The sequence below is a fragment of the Procambarus clarkii genome, chromosome 49, assembly GCF_040958095.1.
Source record: "Procambarus clarkii isolate CNS0578487 chromosome 49, FALCON_Pclarkii_2.0, whole genome shotgun sequence".
NCBI lineage: Eukaryota > Metazoa > Arthropoda > Malacostraca > Decapoda > Cambaridae > Procambarus > Procambarus clarkii.
In genome coordinates this window covers 7,977,969-7,998,931 of record NC_091198.1, presented here as the reverse complement: position 1 = coordinate 7,998,931, position 20,963 = coordinate 7,977,969, and the positions used below count along the sequence as shown (strand labels likewise).

Here is a 20,963-nt window from a genome sequence, read left to right as displayed (position 1 = left end):
GGAAAGGCGTGTTTCCCAGGACCCCATCAGGAAGCACACTGTTGACATAGGAGTCCATTTTGAGGAGGGTGTTCTGCACCCTACACCCTGGACGGCCCACAAGCCGACACTCCAGCCATATCGGCTGCAGGGAGAGTACCTCCCTCCCTCACTGGACGGTGTTCACGTAGCCTCGATACAGGGTTACGGCGTTGTTGTGTAGTCCTGTGGGAAGGGCAAGGTCCTTGGGGTGTATGAGGTTGTTCCCGATGCCGTCAAGATCCTAGTTTCCGCTCAAAGACGGACCAATGGGCAGCGCGATTGCCGGTATAATGGCTGCTGAGAACAGCTAGTCGTTAGCGAAGCACGGTTCGAGAAATGTTCGAACATCAACAGTTGTGAGTCGCGTGTAGTGTTTGTCATTCAGAAGGGCTTAGCGGCTAAATTAAATAGCATTTGGACGGTAGGCCGTCCACATAAACAATGACCAAATGCCCCCACAGTGAGGCAGGAAACACCTCACAGTGAGGCTGGTGAGGACACCCCACGGTGAGGCTGGTGAGGACACCCCACAGTGAGGCTGGTGAGGACACCCCACAGTGAGGCAGATAAAACTCTCCTCCCTCGCTCACAGCCTGACGAAGGTACGGGGGTTCAGAACACCTGAACCCAACCAGGAAGCCTCATGGTGCGGCGTCTGAACCATTTTAAACATTTATGACCGGGATGACACTGACCAGCCTCTCCTGGGGGATTACGACCCCCCTGCCCCACCACTCCACCCCCCTCTTTCTGGGCCGCACCAGTGTCCCCCCCCCCTTTTGTGGCACCTCGGGACCCCCATCACTCCCGGACCCCCTCCCCCTCTTCTTGTGCCACAGCACCATTGCGTCTTTTTCCATACCCCACCGCCCAGTATACAAGTATACACCACCACCCAGTATACCCCACCGCCCAGTATACAAGTATACACCACCACCCAGTATACCCCACCGCCCAGTATACACCACCACCCAGTATACCCCACCGCCCAGTATACACCACCACCCAGTATACCCCACCGCCCAGTATACAAGTATACACCACCACCCAGTATACCCCACCGCCCAGTATACAAGTATACACCACCGCCCAGTATACACCACCACCCAGTATACCCCACCGCCCAGTATACAAGTATACACCACCGCCCAGTATACACCACCACCCAGTATACCCCACCGCCCAGTATACAAGTATACACCACCACCCAGTATACAACACCATCAAGGAAGGAAAATGTTTCACACAAATGAAGAAAATATCCACACACACATGGCCGCCCGGTGCCCCTCCCCACCCCCCCCCCCCCCCACCAGCCAAGCAGTGCCACACCTCAATTATCCTGTTGCTCTGCCACGCCCTCTCTCCCCCTCCCCCCCTTCCGTTATCCCCCCCCTAACCATGCACTCTACGCCCCCTACAACAACAGTAATCCCTCCTACGCCTCTGGTGCTGCATAGGAAGGGTGATCGTGTAAGGGTGTGACGTCCTGTTGGCACTCTCTCCCTCTACTACTGTTGGCACTCTCCCCCTCCACTACTGTTGGCACTCTCCCCCCTCCACTACTGTTGGCACTCTCCCCCCTCCACTACTGTTGGCACTCTCCCCCTCCACTACTGTTGGCACTCTCCCCCCTCCACTACTGTTGGCACTCTCCCCCCTCCACTACTGTTGGCACTCTCCCCCCTCCACTACTGTTGGCACTCTCCCCCTCCACTACTGTTGGCACTCTCCCCCCTTCACTACTGTTGGCACTGGGTATCGATGCATATTATTTACTCACTATGCATGCATTTTTATCCAAATTGTGGACATATCTATACCTGAATGAATGTCTATCCACTTGGGGGCGTAGCCTTCACGAAACTTTGCGGGATGAATGGTCTGAGTTACGGGTATGACATAGGGTGGTCGGGGGTCGAGCCCCCTCGACCCCTTTGCATTAAATAGCACATCACACCAATTTACACTCGCTAAATAAAATAAAAATCCATCCTACGTTACATCTAGTTTATTAAATGTTAGTTAGGATGGAAGATAGTGAAGGTAGGTCTAGGAAGATGGGAGGAGAGAGGGATAGAGAAGGAGATGAAAGAGAGAAGATTATGAGAGAGGGGAAGGTGTTTGAAAGGGGTGGAGAGAGAGACCCGAGGGCCGCCGGGTACCCCTCTTATTAAAATATATTTGGAACAGGAGCTCACAGTGATGATATACTGCTTGTGTAAAGTGATGTTCAATTGTGGGGTAACTCTTGAACAAAACGTTCCGTGAACAAAACGTTCCGTGAACAAAACGTTCCGTGAACAAAACGTTCCGTAAACACGAGTAATCGCGGGTACGGCCGAGGCGTCCCGGAAACCTGAGGAGTGTGCAAGGAGCATTCCAGTTGTTCCCTGGAACAGTAATCGTGCATGCAATTTTTTTTTTAAGCAAATTCTTGACTGATTAACACGCGATGTTGTATCTCTTGACAGCTATGTCACCCATAGGCTCTGCCAGAGCATAGGGTCGACCAAGCTGGTCGGAAATGATCACCTTCAGCCCCTGACTGCAGCTGGTCGACAGCTCTCACTCCCAGGCACTGCCAGGCGCTGGTCGACAGCTATCACTCCCAGGCACTGCCAGGCGCTGGTCGACAGCTATCACTCCCAGGCACTGCCGGGCGCTGGACGACAGCTATCACTCCCAGGCACTGCCGGGCGCTGGACGACAGCTATCACTCCCAGGCACTGCCAGGCGCTGGTCGACAGCTATCACTCCCAGGCACTGCCGGGCGCTGGACGACAGCTATCACTCCCAGGCACTGCCAGGCGCTGGACGACAGCTATCACTCCCAGGCACTGCCAGGCGCTGGACGACAGCTATCACTCCCAGGCACTGCCAGGCGCTGGTCGACAGCTATCACTCCCAGGCACTGCCGGGCGCTGGACGACAGCTATCACTCCCAGGCACTGCCAGGCGCTGGACGACAGCTATCACTCCCAGGCACTGCCAGGCGCTGGACGACAGCTATCACTGCCAGGCACTGCCAGGCGCTGGTCGACAGCTCTCACTCCCAGGCACTGCCGGGCGCTGGTCGACAGCTATCACTCCCAGGCACTGCCGGGCGCTGGTCGACAGCTATCACTCCCAGGCACTGCCGGGCACTGGTCGACAGCTATCACTCCCAGGCACTGCCGGGCACTGGTCGACAGCTATCACTCCCAGGCACTGCCAGGCGCTGGTCGACAGCTATCACTCCCAGGCACTGCCGGGCGCTGGTCGACAGCTATCACTCCCAGGCACTGCCGGGCGCTGGTCGACAGCTATCACTCCCAGGCACTGCCGGGCGCTGGTCGACAGCTATCACTGCCAGGCGCTGGTCGACAGCTATCACTCCCAGGCACTGCCAGGCGCTAGACGACAGGGATCATCCCCCCCTCAGACAGTGCCTGGAGTTGGTCGCGGGTGGCTGGACCCTCATCCATCACGCTTGTGTCGGACTAACAGCAATAGTCCGGTTGGTGAGGCGAGTGCCGCCACTCTGATCCGTCTTAACCCGGAAATCGTGGCTCGTGTTGCGGAGAGTAACCGGGCCCCGTCTCTGGCGGCGACCCGAACCTCTTAGTCGCTCACACGTTCCCCGGTGTTCCTCTTGTATAAGTGAACACGTTCCCCGGTGTTCCTCTTGTATAAGTGAACACGTTCCCCGGTGTTCCTCTTGTGTAAGTGAACACGTTCCCCGGTGTTGCTCTTGTATAAGTGAACACGTTCCCCGGTGTTGCTCTTGTATAAGTGAACACGTTCCCCGGTGTTCCTCTTGTATAAGTGAACACGTTCCCCGGTGTTCCTCTTGTATAAGTGAACACGTTCCCCGGTGTTCCTCTTGTATAAGTGAACACGTTCCCCGGTGTTCCTCTTGTATAAGTGAACACGTTCCCCGGTGTTCCTCTTGTATAAGTGAACACGTTCCCCGGTGTTCCTCTTGTATAAGTGAACACGTTCCCCGGTGTTCCTCTTGTATAAGTGAACACGTTCCCCGGTGTTCCTCTTGTATAAGTGAACACGTTCCCCGGTGTTCCTCTTGTGTAAGTGAACACGTTCCCCGGTGTTGCTCTTGTATAAGTGAACACGTTCCCCGGTGTTGCTCTTGTATAAGTGAACACGTTCCCCGGTGTTCCTCTTGTATAAGTGAACACGTTCCCCGGTGTTCCTCTTGTATAAGTGAACACGTTCCCCGGTGTTCCTCTTGTATATTGACACGTTCCAATATCTTCCTTGTCTCACTACAACAAATGTGAACCTTTACGAGTTTTTGATGGTGGAAGATAGTGAACGGTGAGGTAGTTAAGACTGCTGGGTCGAGCAGTCTAACGGACGGTAGAGCGACGGCCTCGCTTCTTGCAGGTCGGCGTTCAATCCCCCGACCTACTATAACTGGTTCGTTACCATTCCTTCCCTCCGTCCCATCCCAAATCCTTCTCCTCCTATCCCTTCCAAGTGTCATATAGTCGTAATGGCTCGGTGCTCCTTCCTGATAGTTACCTAACCCTACGTAGGTCATCAAGGGAATGATTTGGTCGCCCAATCGGTGCCGCGCCATGGAGCTGTAGCTGGTTAGTCAGGGAATGACTTCCTGCTCGTCCTGGCGCTTGTTAACGAGCACCATTAGACTTCTCATTATTTCCCCCATTACCACAGGAGGGAGAACATTGGCTTCCATGTCATTTGCATGAGTGGCGTGAGTTTTGTATAAAGTGAAACTGCCTCGCATGGAGGCAGGGAGGGAGGGAGGAAAGTGCCAAGCCATTACGACTATATAGTACTTGGAAGGGGGTCAGGATAAGGATTTGGGATGGGACAGGGGGGAAAGGAATGGTGCCCAACCACTTATGGACGGTCGGGGATTGAACGCCGACCTGAATGAATCGAGACCGTCGCTCTACCGTCCAGCCCAAGTGGTTGGGCGCCTCTCATGGAACAATCGGCCTTATGCAGCTTCACTTGTTTTGGTCTTAGGTTCGACACAAATGGCTTCCTGGACCCAACACCACCTGGAAATATAACAGTGGGCTGGACCTGGTAACAGTGGGCTGGACCTGGTAACAGTGGGCTGGACCTGGTAACAGTGGGCTGGACCTGGTAACAGTGGGCTGGACCTGGTAACAGTGGGCTGGACCTGGTAACAGTGGGCTGGACCTGGTGACCGTGAGGCCTCCCGCTTGTTACAGTAATACCTTACTAGGTTATGGCCCGGTAACCACACTGGCAGGGGCAGGGTAGTTTAGCCAACTGGCAGATATATTGATGCTGGTAGTAGCTATTATTTTACCTGCTGTTAGCTAATGGTTCTCAGTCTCTCGGGCCACATTCCTCCACGTTATTTAAAGAATTTATGAAACTAAATTGCTTTAATAATTTGCATTAAATGAAAAAAAAAGAGTTGCTTGATTTAATGGATCATAAACCTTCCACAACGTAATGGCCAAATATGTTGTTGGGAATGCCAACAAATTCTTATTGCCATCAAAAGAAGAAAATAAAAGAGGGTTAGAAGTAAATACTCACAAGACAAAATTTCCATTTGATTTACTGCTCCCTTTAGCCTGCGGGCAAAGACACTCAACAGACTCTTTAGCATCAACAATTGTGAAACTTTACCAGCAAACACAAAGCTTAGATATGAAGCTTATATTCCAGTATTGTCCCGTAATATATTTCAGTCGCTGCTAATCCCGAGTTCGTCCACTCGACCAATAGAGATATCGCTCTTCTCCTCCATACCAGCAGCTGTTGGCAGTTTATAACAGCCACAATTATCACTAGCCATTCCAGCATCGTATTAACATGAGCACACACTTTCCAAACCTCAATAACTGAATAGTTCAAAACAGGATTCAATCTGAAACAGTAATTTTTTGGCTAACTGTTAATTCATGATGGTTCATATAGCTATATGTACATTAGTATCTAATTTGATATATACAGTTTACAGAGTTCATTCTTTCCCATTTTGGAGTTACTCTCCTGACTGAACTTCCTCCCTAAATCCTCCCCCTGGGCTAAAATTCCTCCACTTAGATTTGAAATTCCTGCGCTGGGAGTGGCGTGCGTCCCGTCTCAGAATCCACGTGTTAACGTTGACCAGACCACACATTAGAAGGTGAAGGGACGACGACGTTTCGGTGCGTCCTGGACCATTCTCAAGTCGATTGTCCAGAACGTGTCCAGTTTCGGTCCAGGACGGACCGAAACGTCGTCGTCCCTTCGCCTTCTAGTGTGTGGTCTGGTCAACATACTTCAGCCACGTTATTGTGACTCATCGCCTCCACGTGCTAGACTTGGATCAGGGGGGGGGGGGGAGTGTACAGGAGCAGGAGAACACTCCTTTAACTTCACCAGTACAGCACGGCACACAAAGATATCTACTTCATAAGAGGGAAGGCTCAACGGAATGATCCGAAAAGGGGGGGAAAGATATGGGAGTGGGTATCATTCTAACACTAACACCTGATACACACATCAACAGGATAACACCGGCGGCATATGGGACGCTGGCAAAATGTAAGAACATCGTTTAGAAACCTACTCCTTGAAGGCAATCTACACAACTGTCAGAAGAATACTGGAATATACAGCACTGGAATCTGTATCTTGTGAAGCATAAAACAAAAACTAAAAAAATACAGAGGTTTGGAACAAGCTTGGTGCCGGAGCTAAAAGTGTTAAGCTATTAGGATAGCTTGGTGGAACTCAATCTCACAACCCTAGATAGAAGAAACAGAGGGAATATGATCACAACATACAAGATACCGAGGGGAACAGACAAGGTGGACTTGGACAGCCTTTTCAATTTGAGAGAAAGTAGAATAGGAGGACACAGGTGAAAGCAGGAAACACAAATGAGCCGAAGAAAGTTAAGGAAATACTCGTACCGTGTACAGGGGTGTTCTACAAGTGGAAAGCACGGAAGGAAGAAGTTGTGGAAGCCACCTCCAGCCTCCACATTTAACAAAGAACGTCAGAATAATGAAACAATAACGTAGCAGGTTGAACAAGACCGGAAGGCCGGGGACGAGGAGCTGAGTCTCACTTTCTATGTACTGATGGGCAAAGTACACATGTGTAATATTGGTCCTGGTGAACTCCTTAGATGATCAGACGTCAACATGGTTTAGTATCCAAGGCTCACACTCAGGTGCTGGTATATGGTACAACGGGGCGCTGGTGTTTGGTACCACGGAATGTTGGAATTTTCTACAATTCCTCGCAGGTATTTGATTAAAATGAGATGCTGATACCGACTGAAATAGAGTGCTGGTGTTTACAACAGTAAAGGCTTATATAGAGGCAGTTTCAACGCCTTCCAAAGTTATTTAAACTGTTCCATCATGGCGCTGAAGCCCATTGGAAAGGAAAGGAAGTTCTGAGGAGGCTTTAAGCCAATATAGACCTTGGAAGATAGAGAGAGATGAATTAGAGGAGAAAAAGCAGAATGAAGCAGGTCGGGAAAAGGGAATAGAAGGAATGGAGAATGGAAGAGATAGATATTACTTTACCAGCGTCCAGGGCTACTGCAGGAGGGCCCGTCGTCACTAGCCCTGCTGATGGTGGACGATGTCACGTCCCCATCCTTCTCCTACCCTATCAACGTACCTGTAGAAGAGAATGGGAATCATAGAGACATGTCGCCTTTAGTGTGATATAAATGCATTGCTCTCAATCAAACCTACTAGCTGTGGGCCCACTCTCTTTGTCAAGGAGATAACCCTCTCTCTCTCTCTCTCTCTAAGTTATATAACAACCCTTTGAATATATATTAAAATATCCATATTATTGTGGATATTTTATATATAAATTTATTTATTTATTTATTTATACGTGTTTGTGTCTCCTGTTGTGGCCTCAGCGCTGGCCGTAATCTGGAACATTTAAAACAAAATAAGAACAGATACGAGGAATATAATTCCGTACCGAGTTAAGCTTTAAATAGAAACACTAAAGGTGCCCGGTCAGTGGGAGGTGACGCCGTGCGCCGCCCCTTGCAGAGACGGCTCCTGGTGTGTTGATGCCTGGTGTGTTGGTGCCTGGTGTGTTGATGCCTGGTGTGTTGATGTCTGGTGTGTTGATGCCTGGTGTGTTGATGCCTGGTGTGTTGATGTCTGGTGTGTTGATGCCTGGTGTGTTGGTGCCTGGTGTGTTGATGCCTGGGGTGTTGATGCCTGGTGTGTTGATGCCTGGTGTGTTGATGCCTGGTGTGTTGATGCCTGGTGTGTTGATGCCTGGTGTGTTGATGTCTGGTGTGTTGATGCCTGGGGTGTTGATGCCTGGTGTGTTGGTGCCTGGTGTGTTGATGCCTGGTGTGTTGATGCCTGGTGTGTTGATGCCTGGGGTGTTGGTGCCTGGTGTGTTGATGTCTGGTGTGTTGATGCCTGGTGTGTTGATGCCTGGTGTGTTGATGCCTGGTGTGTTGATGCCTGGTGTGTTGATGCCTGGTGTGTTGATGCCTGGTGTGTTGATGCCTGGTGTGTTGATGCCTGGGGTGTTGGTGCCTGGCGTGTTGATGCCTGGCGTGTTGATGCCTGGTGTGTTGATGCCTGGTGTGTTGGTGCCTGGTGTGTTGGTGCCTGGTGTGTTGATGCCTGGTGTGTTGATGCCTGGTGTGTTGATGCCTGGTGTGTTGATGCCTGGTGTGTTGATGCCTGGTGTGTTGATGTCTGGTGTGTTGATGTCTGGTGTGTTGATGCCTGGTGTGTTGATGCCTGGTGTGTTGATGCCTGGTGTGTTGATGCCTGGTGTGTTGATGCCTGGTGTGTTGATGCCTGGTGTGTTGGTGCCTGGTGTGTTGGTGCCTGGTGTGTTGATGCCTGGTGTGTTGATGCCTGGGGTGTTGGTGCCTGGTGTGTTGATGCCTGGTGTGTTGGTGCCTGGTGTGTTGGTGCCTGGTGTGTTGGTGCCTGGTGTGTTGGTGCCTGGTGTGTTGATGCCTGGTGTGTTGGTGCCTGGTGTGTTGGTGCCTGGTGTGTTGGTGCCTGGTGTGTTGGTGCCTGGTGTGTTGGTGCCTGGTGTGTTGATGCCTGGTGTGTTGATGCCTGGGGTGTTGGTGCCTGGTGTGTTGATGCCTGGTGTGTTGATGCCTGGTGTGTTGATGCCTGGTGTGTTGATGCCTGGTGTGTTGATGCCTGGTGTGTTGATGCCTGGGGTGTTGATGCCTGGTGTGTTGATGCCTGGTGTGTTGATGCCTGGTGTGTTGGTGCCTGGTGTGTTGGTGCCTGGTGTGTTGGTGCCTGGTGTGTTGGTGCCTGGTGTGTTGATGCCTGGTGTGTTGATGCCTGGTGTGTTGATGCCTGGTGTGTTGATGCCTGGTGTGTTGATGCCTGGTGTGTTGATGCCTGGTGTGTTGATGCCTGGTGTGTTGATGCCTGGTGTGTTGATGTCTGGTGTGTTGATGCCTGGTGTGTTGATGCCTGGTGTGTTGATGCCTGGTGTGTTGATGCCTGGTGTGTTGATGCCTGGTGTGTTGATGCCTGGTGTGTTGATGCCTGGGGTGTTGGTGCCTGGTGTGTTGATGTCTGGTGTGTTGATGCCTGGTGTGTTGATGCCTGGTGTGTTGGTGCCTGGTGTGTTGATGCCTGGTGTGTTGATGCCTGGTGTGTTGATGCCTGGTGTGTTGATGCCTGGGGTGTTGGTGCCTGGTGTGTTGATGCCTGGTGTGTTGATGCCTGGTGTGTTGGTGCCTGGTGTGTTGGTGCCTGGTGTGTTGATGCCTGGTGTGTTGATGCCTGGTGTGTTGATGCCTGGTGTGTTGATGCCTGGTGTGTTGGTGCCTGGTGTGTTGGTGCCTGGTGTGTTGGTGCCTGGTGTGTTGGTGCCTGGTGTGTTGGTGCCTGGTGTGTTGATGCCTGGTGTGTTGATGCCTGGGGTGTTGATGCCTGGTGTGTTGATGCCTGGTGTGTTGATGCCTGGTGTGTTGATGCCTGGTGTGTTGATGCCTGGGGTGTTGATGCCTGGTGTGTTGATGCCTGGTGTGTTGATGCCTGGTGTGTTGATGCCTGGTGTGTTGATGCCTGGGGTGTTGATGCCTGGTGTGTTGGTGCCTGGTGTGTTGATGCCTGGGGTGTTGGTGCCTGGTGTGTTGATGCCTGGTGTGTTGATGCCTGGTGTGTTGATGCCTGGTGTGTTGATGCCTGGTGTGTTGATGCCTGGGGTGTTGATGCCTGGGGTGTTGATGCCTGGTGTGTTGATGCCTGGGGTGTTGATGCCTGGTGTGTTGGTGCCTGGTGTGTTGATGCCTGGTGTGTTGGTGCCTGGTGTGTTGATGCCTGGGGTGTTGATGCCTGGGGTGTTGATGCCTGGTGTGTTGATGCCTGGGGTGTTGGTGCCTGGTGTGTTGATGCCTGGTGTGTTGATGCCTGGTGTGTTGATGCCTGGTGTGTTGATGCCTGGTGTGTTGATGCCTGGGGTGTTGATGCCTGGGGTGTTGATGCCTGGTAGTCTCTGGCCGACTTTTAGGGGAACTATCTGCTTACGTGCATAGTACACACTCTCAGGCCAGTCCACACACACACACACACACACACACACACACACACACACACACACATTTTTTATATACGTAAATGATCTCCCAGAGGGTATAGACTCATCCATCTCAATGTTTGCTGATGATGCCAAAATTATGAGAAGGATTAAGACAGAGGACTGCTTGAGGCTTCAAGAAGACCTAGACAAACTGAAGGAATGGTCTTTCAAATGGTTGTTTGAGTTTAACCCAAGCAAATGTAATGTAATGAAGATAGGTGTAGGGAGCAGGAGGCCAGATACTTGATATCATTTGGGGGATGAAATTCTTCAAGAGTCAGGGAGAGAGAAAGACTTGGGGGTTGATATCACGCCAGACCTGTCCCCTGAAGCCCATATTAAGAGGATAACATCAGCGGCATATGCCAGGCTGGCCAACATAAGAACGGCATTTAAAAACTTGTATAAGGAATCATTCAGAACATTATATACCACATATGTCAGACCAATCCTGGAGTATGCGGCTCCAGCATGGAGTCCATATCTAGTCAAGCATAAGACTAAACTGGAAAAGGTTCAAAGGTTTGCCACCAGACTAGTACCCGAGCTGAGAGGTGTGAGCTACGAGGAGAGACTACGGGATTTAAACCTCACGTCGCTGGAAAACAGCAGAGTTTGGGGTGGACATGATCACCAGGTACAAGATTCTCAGAAGAATTGATAGGGTAGATAGACATTCTATTTAACACAAGGGGCACTCTCACTAGTGGACACTAGTGGAAATTGAGTGCCGAAATGAGCCACAGAGATACTAGAAAGAACTTTTTTAGTGTCAGAGTGGTTGATACATGGAATGCATTAGGCAGTGATGTGGTGGAGGCTGACTCCATACACAGTTTCACGTGTAGATATAATAGAGCCCAGTAGGCTCAGTAACCTGTACACCAGTTAATTGACAGTTGAGAGGCGGGACCAAAGAGCCAGAGCTCAACCCTCGCAAGCACAAATAGGCGAGCATACACACACACACAGGAACGCGAAAATCTGTCTTGATACGGTAACATGTTTCTGACATGGTTCAGCTTGTTACTGATCGCCACGGGATATCGTTCACGCTCTCAAACTCTCCAATAACAGCGTGATATTTATAAATAAAAGCCAATTTACCTTAAACTTCCACAAGAATGGACACACACAGTTTTCCTCAGAACTGGCAGATTATTGAAGGAATTTGTATATCAAAAATACACCAAAAGGCGCCTCGATACGGTTGCAGAATTATGAAGTGAATACGTTTTTAAGAAATAAAAGGAGGAGGAACCGGAGGAGACAACGAGCCGTCGAACACCCAGCTTCCAGGGTAATCGATTTTGTCACACGAGATGATGATCTCTTGTTTGGTGCGCCTCCTCTCCTCTCTGTGAGTCTCTGTTGATGCTGGGGCTGGCTCCACGTGTGGGGGGGGCTGGCTCCACGTGTGTGTGGGGGCTGGCTCCACGTGTGTGGGGGGCTGGCTCCACGTGTGTGGGGGCTGGCTCCACGTGTGTGGGGGGCTGGCTCCACGTGTGTGGGGGGCTGGCTCCACGTGTGTGGGGGGCTGGCTCCACGTGTGTGGGGGGCTGGCTCCACGTGTGTGTGGGGGCTGGCTCCACGTGTGTGGGGGGCTGGCTCCACGTGTGTGTGGGGGCTGGCTCCACGTGTGTGGGGGGCTGGCTCCACGTGTGTGTGGGGGCTGGCTCCACGTGTGTGGGGGGCTGGCTCCACGTGTGTGGGGGGCTGGCTCCACGTGTGTGTGGGGGCTGGCTCCACGTGTGTGGGGGGCTGGCTCCACGTGTGTGTGGGGGCTGGCTCCACGTGTGTGGGGGGCTGGCTCCACGTGTGTGTGGGGGCTGGCTCCACGTGTGGGGGGGGCTGGCTCCACGTGTGTGTGGGGGCTGGCTCCACGTGTGTGGGGGGCTGGCTCCACGTGTGTGGGGGGCTGGCTCCACGTGTGTGGGGGGGCTGGCTCCACGTGTGTGGGGGGCTGGCTCCACGTGTGTGTGGGGGCTGGCTCCACGTGTGTGGGGGGCTGGCTCCACGTGTGTGTGGGGGCTGGCTCCACGTGTGTGGGGGGCTGGCTCCACGTGTGTGGGGGGCTGGCTCCACGTGTGTGTGTGAGGGGGGCTGGCTCCACGTGTGTGGGGGGCTGGCTCCACGTGTGTGGGGGGCTGGCTTCACGTGTGTGGGGGGCTGGCTCCACGTGTGTGTGGGGGCTGGCTCCACGTGTGTGGGGGGCTGGCTCCACGTGTGTGTGGGGGCTGGCTCCACGTGTGTGGGGGGCTGGCTCCACGTGTGTGTGGGGGCTGGCTCCACGTGTGTGGGGGGCTGGCTCCACGTGTGTGGGGGGCTGGCTCCACGTGTGTGTGTGAGGGGGGCTGGCTCCACGTGTGTGGGGCTGGCTCCACGTGTGTGGGGGGCTGGCTTCACGTGTGTGGGGGGCTGGCTCCACGTGTGTGTGGGGGCTGGCTCCACGTGTGTGGGGGGGCTGGCTCCACGTATGTGTGGGGGCTGGCTCCACGTGTGTGTGGGGCTGGCTCCACGTGTGTGTGGGGCTGGCTCCACGTGTGTGTGGGGGCTGGCTCCACGTGTGTGGGGGCTGGCTCCACGTGTGTGTGGGGGCTGGCTCCACGTGTGTGAGGGGGCTGGCTCCACGTGTGTGTGGGGGCTGGCTCCACGTGTGTGTGGGGGCTGGCTCCACGTGTGTAGGGGGCTGGCTCCACGTGTGTGTGGGGCTGGCTCCATGTGTGTGAGGGGGCTGGCTCCACGTGTGTGTGGGGGCTGGCTCCACGTGTGTGAGGGGGCTGGCTCCACGTGTGTGTGGGGGCTGGCTCCACGTGTGTGGGGGGCTGGCTCCACGTGTGTGTGGGGGCTGGCTCCACGTGTGTGGGGGGCTGGCTCCACGTGTGTGAGGGGGCTCGCTCCACGTGTGTGAGGGGGCTGGCTCCACGTGTGTGTGGGGGCTGGCTCCACGTGTGTGTGGGGGCTGGCTCCACGTGTGTGGGGGGCTGGCTCCACGTGTGTAGGGGGGCTGGCTCCACGTGTGTGGAGGGCTGGCTCCACGTGTGTAGGGGGGCTGGCTCCACGTGTGTGGAGGGCTGGCTCCACGTGTGTGGGGGGCTGGCTGCACGTGTGTGAAGGGGCTGACTACATGTGTGGATAGATCAGCACCCCCCCCCCCTCCCCGCATGTGTGGTATAACACACCAACGTTGGAGTATTAATGATAGCAGCTTTATCTATTCCAATGAATAATATGGTGATAAAGTTCAGCCAGACAGGGTCGACGTAATCGTCGTGTTCCCAGTGATAATGGCGTCTTCTCCGCGATAAGACGCCATCATGGTCGCTCTCGGGGTCATATTTTTCCCGTGCTGAAGAAAACAAATCGCCGATGCGAAGAATTATGAGCCGTCAACGAATGCGGCTGAATATTGCGAGGAGAGCGCGAAATGCCGGACTTGGGTTCGCGGGAGAGAGAACCAATGCCGCCATGGGGTCACGTTGAAGGCTCGAATACTGGCTTGTGGAGCGGGCAAATACTGGCTTGTGGAGCGGGCAAATACTGGCTTGTGGAGCGGGCAAATACTGGCTTGTGGAGCGCGCAAATACTGGCTTGGGGAGCGCGCAAATACTGGCTTGGGAAGCGGGCAAATACTGGCTTGAGGAGCGCGCAAATACTGGCTTGGGGAGCGCGCAAATACTGGCTTGGGGAGCGGGCAAATACTGGCTTGGGGAGCGCGCAAATACTGGCTTGGGGAGCGCGCAAATACTGGCTTGGGGAGCGCGCAAATACTGGCTTGGGGAGCGCGCAAATACTGGCTTGGGGAGCGCGGGCAGGGCGCATGTACCGGCCTGGGAACAGCGTGGAGAGCTTGCTTGACTGGCAGAAACGTCATTCAAAAATATTCATATGAATTCTTCAGGAATTTATAACGAAAAGAGAAGGAAACTGGAAAAAAAACTTGTTGATGTGTTTTAAATTATAAAAAAATCTTTTTACATAGAAAGAGAATTCTGAAAATATTTCCATTCGAGACCGGATACCGGCAGCAAGGACACTGACTTTGTGTCTAAGGTTCCGGCCTAGATAGGCAATACCATTTGGTTGTACCACGTTTCAGAATTAAGAATGTATGACCGGAATTGCCTTCCACCGGGCCACCTGTTGGACTTACCAGCTAGGATTCTGTATCCAGTCCACAGAAGACGCTGTCGACCACAGGAAGGTTCTCTTATTGCAATGGTCAGTAGGAGGAGGGACCTGAGCGACGCTGTATGTTAACAGGAGGCATCTGGGAGTGCCATACAATGAGAGACGCGGTACACTAAATATGTTAAATGGAGGGACGTGGGAGTTGTGGCATAGAGAGTTAGCGTGCTACTCTCTTTGGCGTTTTCCCTTTCTATGGTGCAATTCACCACCTAAGGGGGATCCCTCAGTCACACACTGAGTCACTCAGCCTTGTCCCCCGTGTGGGGCGAGGTTAAACCAACAGCTCCCAGGTCTCCAATCTCTTCATGAAAAGAATTAACTAGGCCTCCCTGCTGCTGATTTAGCCGCCACAAACGCCTGTAGCCTAAGGTCGACAATCTGGCTGGTATATCACTTATAGCCAGATCATTTTCTATCAAGTCAGAGGAAAAATAACCACAGCATAAAGTTTCTTAATCGTACTCTATGTTCATATGCAGCCGCAGGCAGATAATATGGAGAGAAAAGATGGGAATAATTCTTAACACAATATGTAAAAGGTATATAAATATTAACTGAATTAATGGTACACTTGCTTAGGACCAAATAATAAAATAACTCAAAATATGCCAACTCTCCATAAAAATTCTAAAGCAATATGGCAACACCGCCCAGGTACCTCTCCCACACACACATATATAATATATATATATATATATATATATATATATATATATATATATATATATATATATATATATATATATATATATATATATAAATTAGACTAGACTAGACTAGAAATAAAAATGAATTTTGGAGAATTGATTTTTCAATTACCATCAACAGTGAAAAGAAACATAAGAAAGATCGAGAAAATTCGTGTTAGAATTATTAATCTTACTTTTTCGGTCATATTTAATAATATATATATATATATATATATATAATATATGACAACATATATATATATTATTATATATATATATATATATATATATATATATATATATATATATATATATATATATATATATATAAAATTCTCAGAAGCGAATGTACTGCTCAATAAATAACATATATCAAAGATGTCAGTAGGCTTTTTACTCTCACCAGTATTCTCCACCAATATAACATTACTTCACTCTCATATAGCGGTTACCTCAAATCTCCCCTGAATTAACTGACAATTTTATTCGTGATTAAGCAAGTGCGAGTGTACCAATATGTTTACGCGTATACATAAATAAATCAACCAGCTCGCTCCCCGCAAGGAAATTATTCTGTGTTCCTAGAACACTTCATGTCATCATCCGATCAGAAAGGGAAAGGAGAGGGAATCTGATCTACCTTTATACACCGTGGAACGTCTACTTCAGCCTTAGCAGTTTGTTGAGGTTGGTAGATGGTTCACAAGGTCGTCTACTTGATTCCTGTAGCTTTCTATCCTCTCTTCGCCCACGACTGCTTGAGCTTTGATGTCCAAAGAGCTTGGAAAGGGTGTGGGAGGAAGAAGGATGGGGCGGTGAAATTACGACAGCGCCTCAGCTGGTCTCTTCGCTCTCCTCTGCGATGTAGCAGCTGATGGCTGACCTTCCCTGAAGGTCACCACTGGTACTGCTTGTCTAGTAAACTGGAGAACGACTAGTGTCTCCCAGACTTCCGTCGATCTCCCACGTTGATCACTGGTCTCCTCCTCTCATGTGTCGTGTGTCAGTAGTTCCTTCTGCCAAGGCTGCACCACTGCCGCGCACACGCTGACCAGGACTGTCCCCAATTGTCTTCTAGTAGCATCCACACACAGGAGCGCCCTGCGGACCGACTCTCCATTCCCCAGTACCACCTCTTGCAACACCATGGAGTCCACCGATTATGCCACGGCGCCTCTTCCGACAACTTCTCTGGTCTAGCACTTCATCCAGAAGTTAGCTCGGTGACTCCTCTAATATATCTCTAGAGTATTCCCAGACGAGACGTCCCTCCCTGCGGCTCAATCTTCGCCTTGCGGGATCAACGAGTGACACGACCTGTCTGTCACCTTGATCACCTGGGATGCAGTGACGGTCTGCAGAATTTCCCGCCTAGACCTTGTGTGCTGACGTCACACTACGTCACGCCAGGGCGTTCTCTGATTGGTGACGCGCTACCCCCCCCCCCACCCCCACATTCAACCAATCCCATTCTCCACATCCCAGAAGACTCAGTGTCTTGACATCCGGAATATTTTGGCGGGATTTTCGTCGCCGTCCACCCGGGTCGAGCCGCCATATTTGCTGCAGCGCTCACTCTAACCTTCTCCCCACCCAACTTAAAACTTAACATTTAAAATTTTCGGCATCTCGCCTTCCTCTAAGTGTAATCAAACGAAACTAGGCATCTGCTGGGTTACGTATAAGGGGAAATATGGCTCTTAATAGACGAGAGAGGAGTGTATTTCCATGGTCCACCTAACAGAGTACACTGTTTGGTAGGAGGGATCTTGGGGTACACTGTATGGTAGGAGAACGTACACCTCGTGGTAGGGAGAGATCTGAGGGTACTATGTGGTAGGAAGGGATAATGTATGGTAGGAGAGGGACCCCAGGAACACGCTATATGGTAAACAATTATATAAGGCTTGAGCAGTATATATACACGCTTCCTGCGCCTGAAGCCCTCCAATGAACCGGACTCTGTCATAACACTCGGCAACCTGTCCCATAAAACCACTATCCTATTTCTAAACCAGTATCTATCCATTTCCTTTCTAATTCTGTACTTTCTAGTTTAAATTACTTGTTTCGCGTTGTTGTTTAGCCTAATATTTTAAAGTCTTAGTATCCCCCTATTGTAGTCATTCATCCCCTCGTATACTTCAGTCATGTTGCCCCATAACCCCAATAAATTTAAGATATGCAAATTAAGTTCCCTTAAATCCTTCCTCGTAGTTCCTACTGCCAAGGATTAACTAATCCCGTCGATGGAACTTGGCAACCCAGCCGCCATAAATGCTAGGACCAGTAGCAGCAATCTGATCGAACGTAATTAATGGACCGTTGTACCATTGGAGGCCACTGCTGACGTGTGTTCCTCTGAAATTGATCCACATTGGACCACTCTGTTCTTCTATTAGTGGCAAGGATCCCTGTAGTCGGCTCACACACATACAGACAACCTTCATTACACAATGGACGAGGAAATATTCTCTGGGTTAGACTTGTTCTTAATTTGTTTATAAATAATACATAATATAAAGATCATATTTACATCAATTTACAAGGGGAAAATACTGCATTTATGTATATTTTATATAATTCTCATTACACCAATTTTCCATATCATCACCTAGCTCTTAATTACAAGACAGATGGCTACTGATTTAGACTAATAAACCGTAGATAACGTTGTAGGAATGAAGCCTAGTCGAAAGAGGCTATTGTAGTTACTGCATACATTTGTCATATTGCTTCGTTTTGTTTCTCTTTACGTTTAAAATGTAAAATAATTAAATAACATGTTTTTATTATATTTTGGTTTTAAATACAGTGAGCTTATGAAATTGAAATTGAAATAAGTTTATTGAGGCAAAATACACACAAAGGGATGAGGTAGCTCAAGCTATTCTCACCCCGTTCAGAACATCGTGTTAATACATACATAGACACACATCACAAACAATAAACATATTACCAAACATTCTGAGAGATAAACATATACATTTCCTATGAGCTTATGATTAATGAATTTACTATAAAAAAAATTATAGTCTTTCGATTTTGAAGTATTATGGGAGAGCCATAATATTTTCTCGTGTTTACTGATGATCACTGTGACTGACCAAGCTGAGGCTAGTAGCATGACGTCACAGTGAAGACCTGGGGCCAGATTCACGAAGCATTTACGCAAGTACTTACGAACGTGTACATCTTTTCTCAATCTTTGACGGCTTTGGTTACATTTATTAAACAGTTTACAAGCATGAAAACTTCCCAATCAACTGTTGTTATTGTTATAAACAGCCTCCTGGTGCTTCGGAGCTCATTAACTGTTTAATAATTGTTAACAAAGCCGCCAAAGATTGAGAAAAGATGTACAGGTTCGTAAGTGCTTGCGTAAGTACTTTCGTGAATCTGGCCCCTGAAGTCCCAATATCGACAATACGAGTTTTGGCGGGAGCATATCACCAGGATCAACGGAGAGAGAGGAACATTATCTGATCAGGAAGGGACGGGTGAGGGAACAGGTCCACGGTGAGGGAACACGTCCACGGTGAGGGAACACGTCCACGGTGAGGGAACAGGTCCACGGTGAGGGAACACGTCCACGGTGAGGGAACACGTCCACGGTGAGGGAACAGGTCCACAGTGAGGGAACACGTCCACGGTGAGGGAACAGGTCCACGGTGAGGGAACACGTCCACGGTGAGGGAACAGGTCCACGGTGAGGGAACAGGTCCACGGTGAGGGAACACGTCCACGGTGAGGGAACACGTCCACGGTGAGGGAACACGTCCACGGTGAGGGAACACGTCCACGGTGAGGGAACACGTCCACGGTGAGGGAACAGGTCCACGGTGAGGGAACACGTCCACGGTGAGGGAACACGTCCACGGTGAGGGAACACGTCCACGGTGAGGGAACACGTCCACGGTGAGGGAACTCGGGTGCCACACAACTTTCTTATGTCTGAAGACACAGATATAATAAAATAATGATCGAATAAGAATCTGTCTTCTATGGATTCCATCTCATTCTGGCCTCGGAATGCATGATAGAACTGAAGAGTTAGCCAAATCATGTGCTCTTAAATAGGGAGTTGATTATTAACCTTAGAATGCCTTTAGCAGGCTGTAGGCAGTAATATAAGACAACTGCAAAAACATTATTCATCTCTTGGTCATCAAATGACAGTTGACTTCCTCAATGACAGCAGCAACAACATCAACAAACAGCAGCATCAGTAACAACAATAGCCGCAGAAACCATAACAACAGCAGCAACAGACAACAACAGACAGCAGCAGCAACAGACAGCAGCAGCAGCAGCAGCAGCAGCAGCAACAGACAGCAGCAGCAGCAGCAGCAGCAGAAACAAGTGACCGCCATCCCCGCCCTGTCCCGCCTGCCAGCTAGCATCCCTGGCCACACACCCCATGGTAAATGTTGCAAGGATCAGGAAGGTCTTTGTTGGCAATCTTGCAAGCCCCGTTAAATTTATTAAGAGTCAGGTCCTTGCATTTTATTCTAACCGCTCTCCCCCCCCCCCACCTCCCCCCCTCTTCGTCCAGCAATACACTGGTTTACCATCATTGTTCTGGTTTACTCTGTTCATCTTTATGTTCAAGTTCAAGTATCTTTATTGAGATAAGAACTACATCTCAAAGGGATAAAGTAGCTTAGGCTATTTCTACCCCCCATCTTTATGTTATAATTAGCCTAGGTCGAGTTATCTTGAGGTTATCTTGAGATGATTTCGGGACTTTAGTGTCCCCGCGGCCCAGTCCTCGACCAGGCCTCCACCCCCAGGAAGCAGCCCGTGACAGCTGACTTACACCCAGGTACCTATTTTACTGCTAGGTAACAGGGGCATAGGGTGAAAGAAACTTTGCCCATTGTTTCTCGCCGGCGCCCGGGATCGAACCCGGGACCACAGGACCACAAGTCCAGCGTGCCGTCCGCTCGGCCGACCGGCTCCCCCCGGGGAGTTAGGTCAGGTCAGGTCATATCAGGTTAGGATGATGTGATTTAGGGTCTGCAAGCATCCCAGGGTTATTAGGGCCTAAAAAGACCGCTGCTTCAAAGTTCTCTCAGAACTCTCGATTCACACTCAGGGATCCCAGGTTCGAGTCCATGCGCGGGACTGAAAATGGTTGGGCACGTTTCCTTTCACCTAATGCCTCTGTTCTTTTAGCAGTAAATATGTACCCCGGAGTTAAGGGTAAACTATCCCGGGGAGGTGTCAGTAGGGGTAAACTATCCTGGGGAGGTGTCAGCAGGGGTAAACTATCCCGGGGAGGTGTCAGCAGGGGTAAACTATCCTGGGGAGGTGTCAGCAGGGGTAAACTATCCCGGGGAGGTGTCAGCAGGGGTAAACTATCCTGGGGAGGTGTCAGCAGGGGTAAACTATCCTGGGGAGGTGTCAGCAGGGGTAAACTATCCTGGGGAGGTGTCAGCAGGTGTAAACTATCCCGGGGAGGTGTCAGCAGGTGTAAACTATCCCGGGGAGGTGTCAGCA

At 50.6% G+C, this 20,963-nt stretch overlaps 2 protein-coding genes across 4 annotated transcripts in view; both read right to left on the bottom strand.

The window, feature by feature from the left end:
• Positions 1-20,963, bottom strand: part of LOC123763289 (ras-like protein family member 10B) — a 185,129-nt gene that overhangs the window by 136,099 nt on the left and 28,067 nt on the right. The window lies entirely within an intron of this gene.
• Positions 7,999-20,963, bottom strand: part of LOC123763395 (uncharacterized PPE family protein PPE24-like) — a 27,022-nt gene continuing 14,057 nt past the window's right edge. The window contains exon 2 of the mRNA XM_069302924.1: positions 7,999-10,505. Within this exon, the coding sequence (XP_069159025.1) occupies positions 7,999-10,505 (2,507 nt within the window). The remainder of the gene's footprint in view (positions 10,506-20,963) is intronic.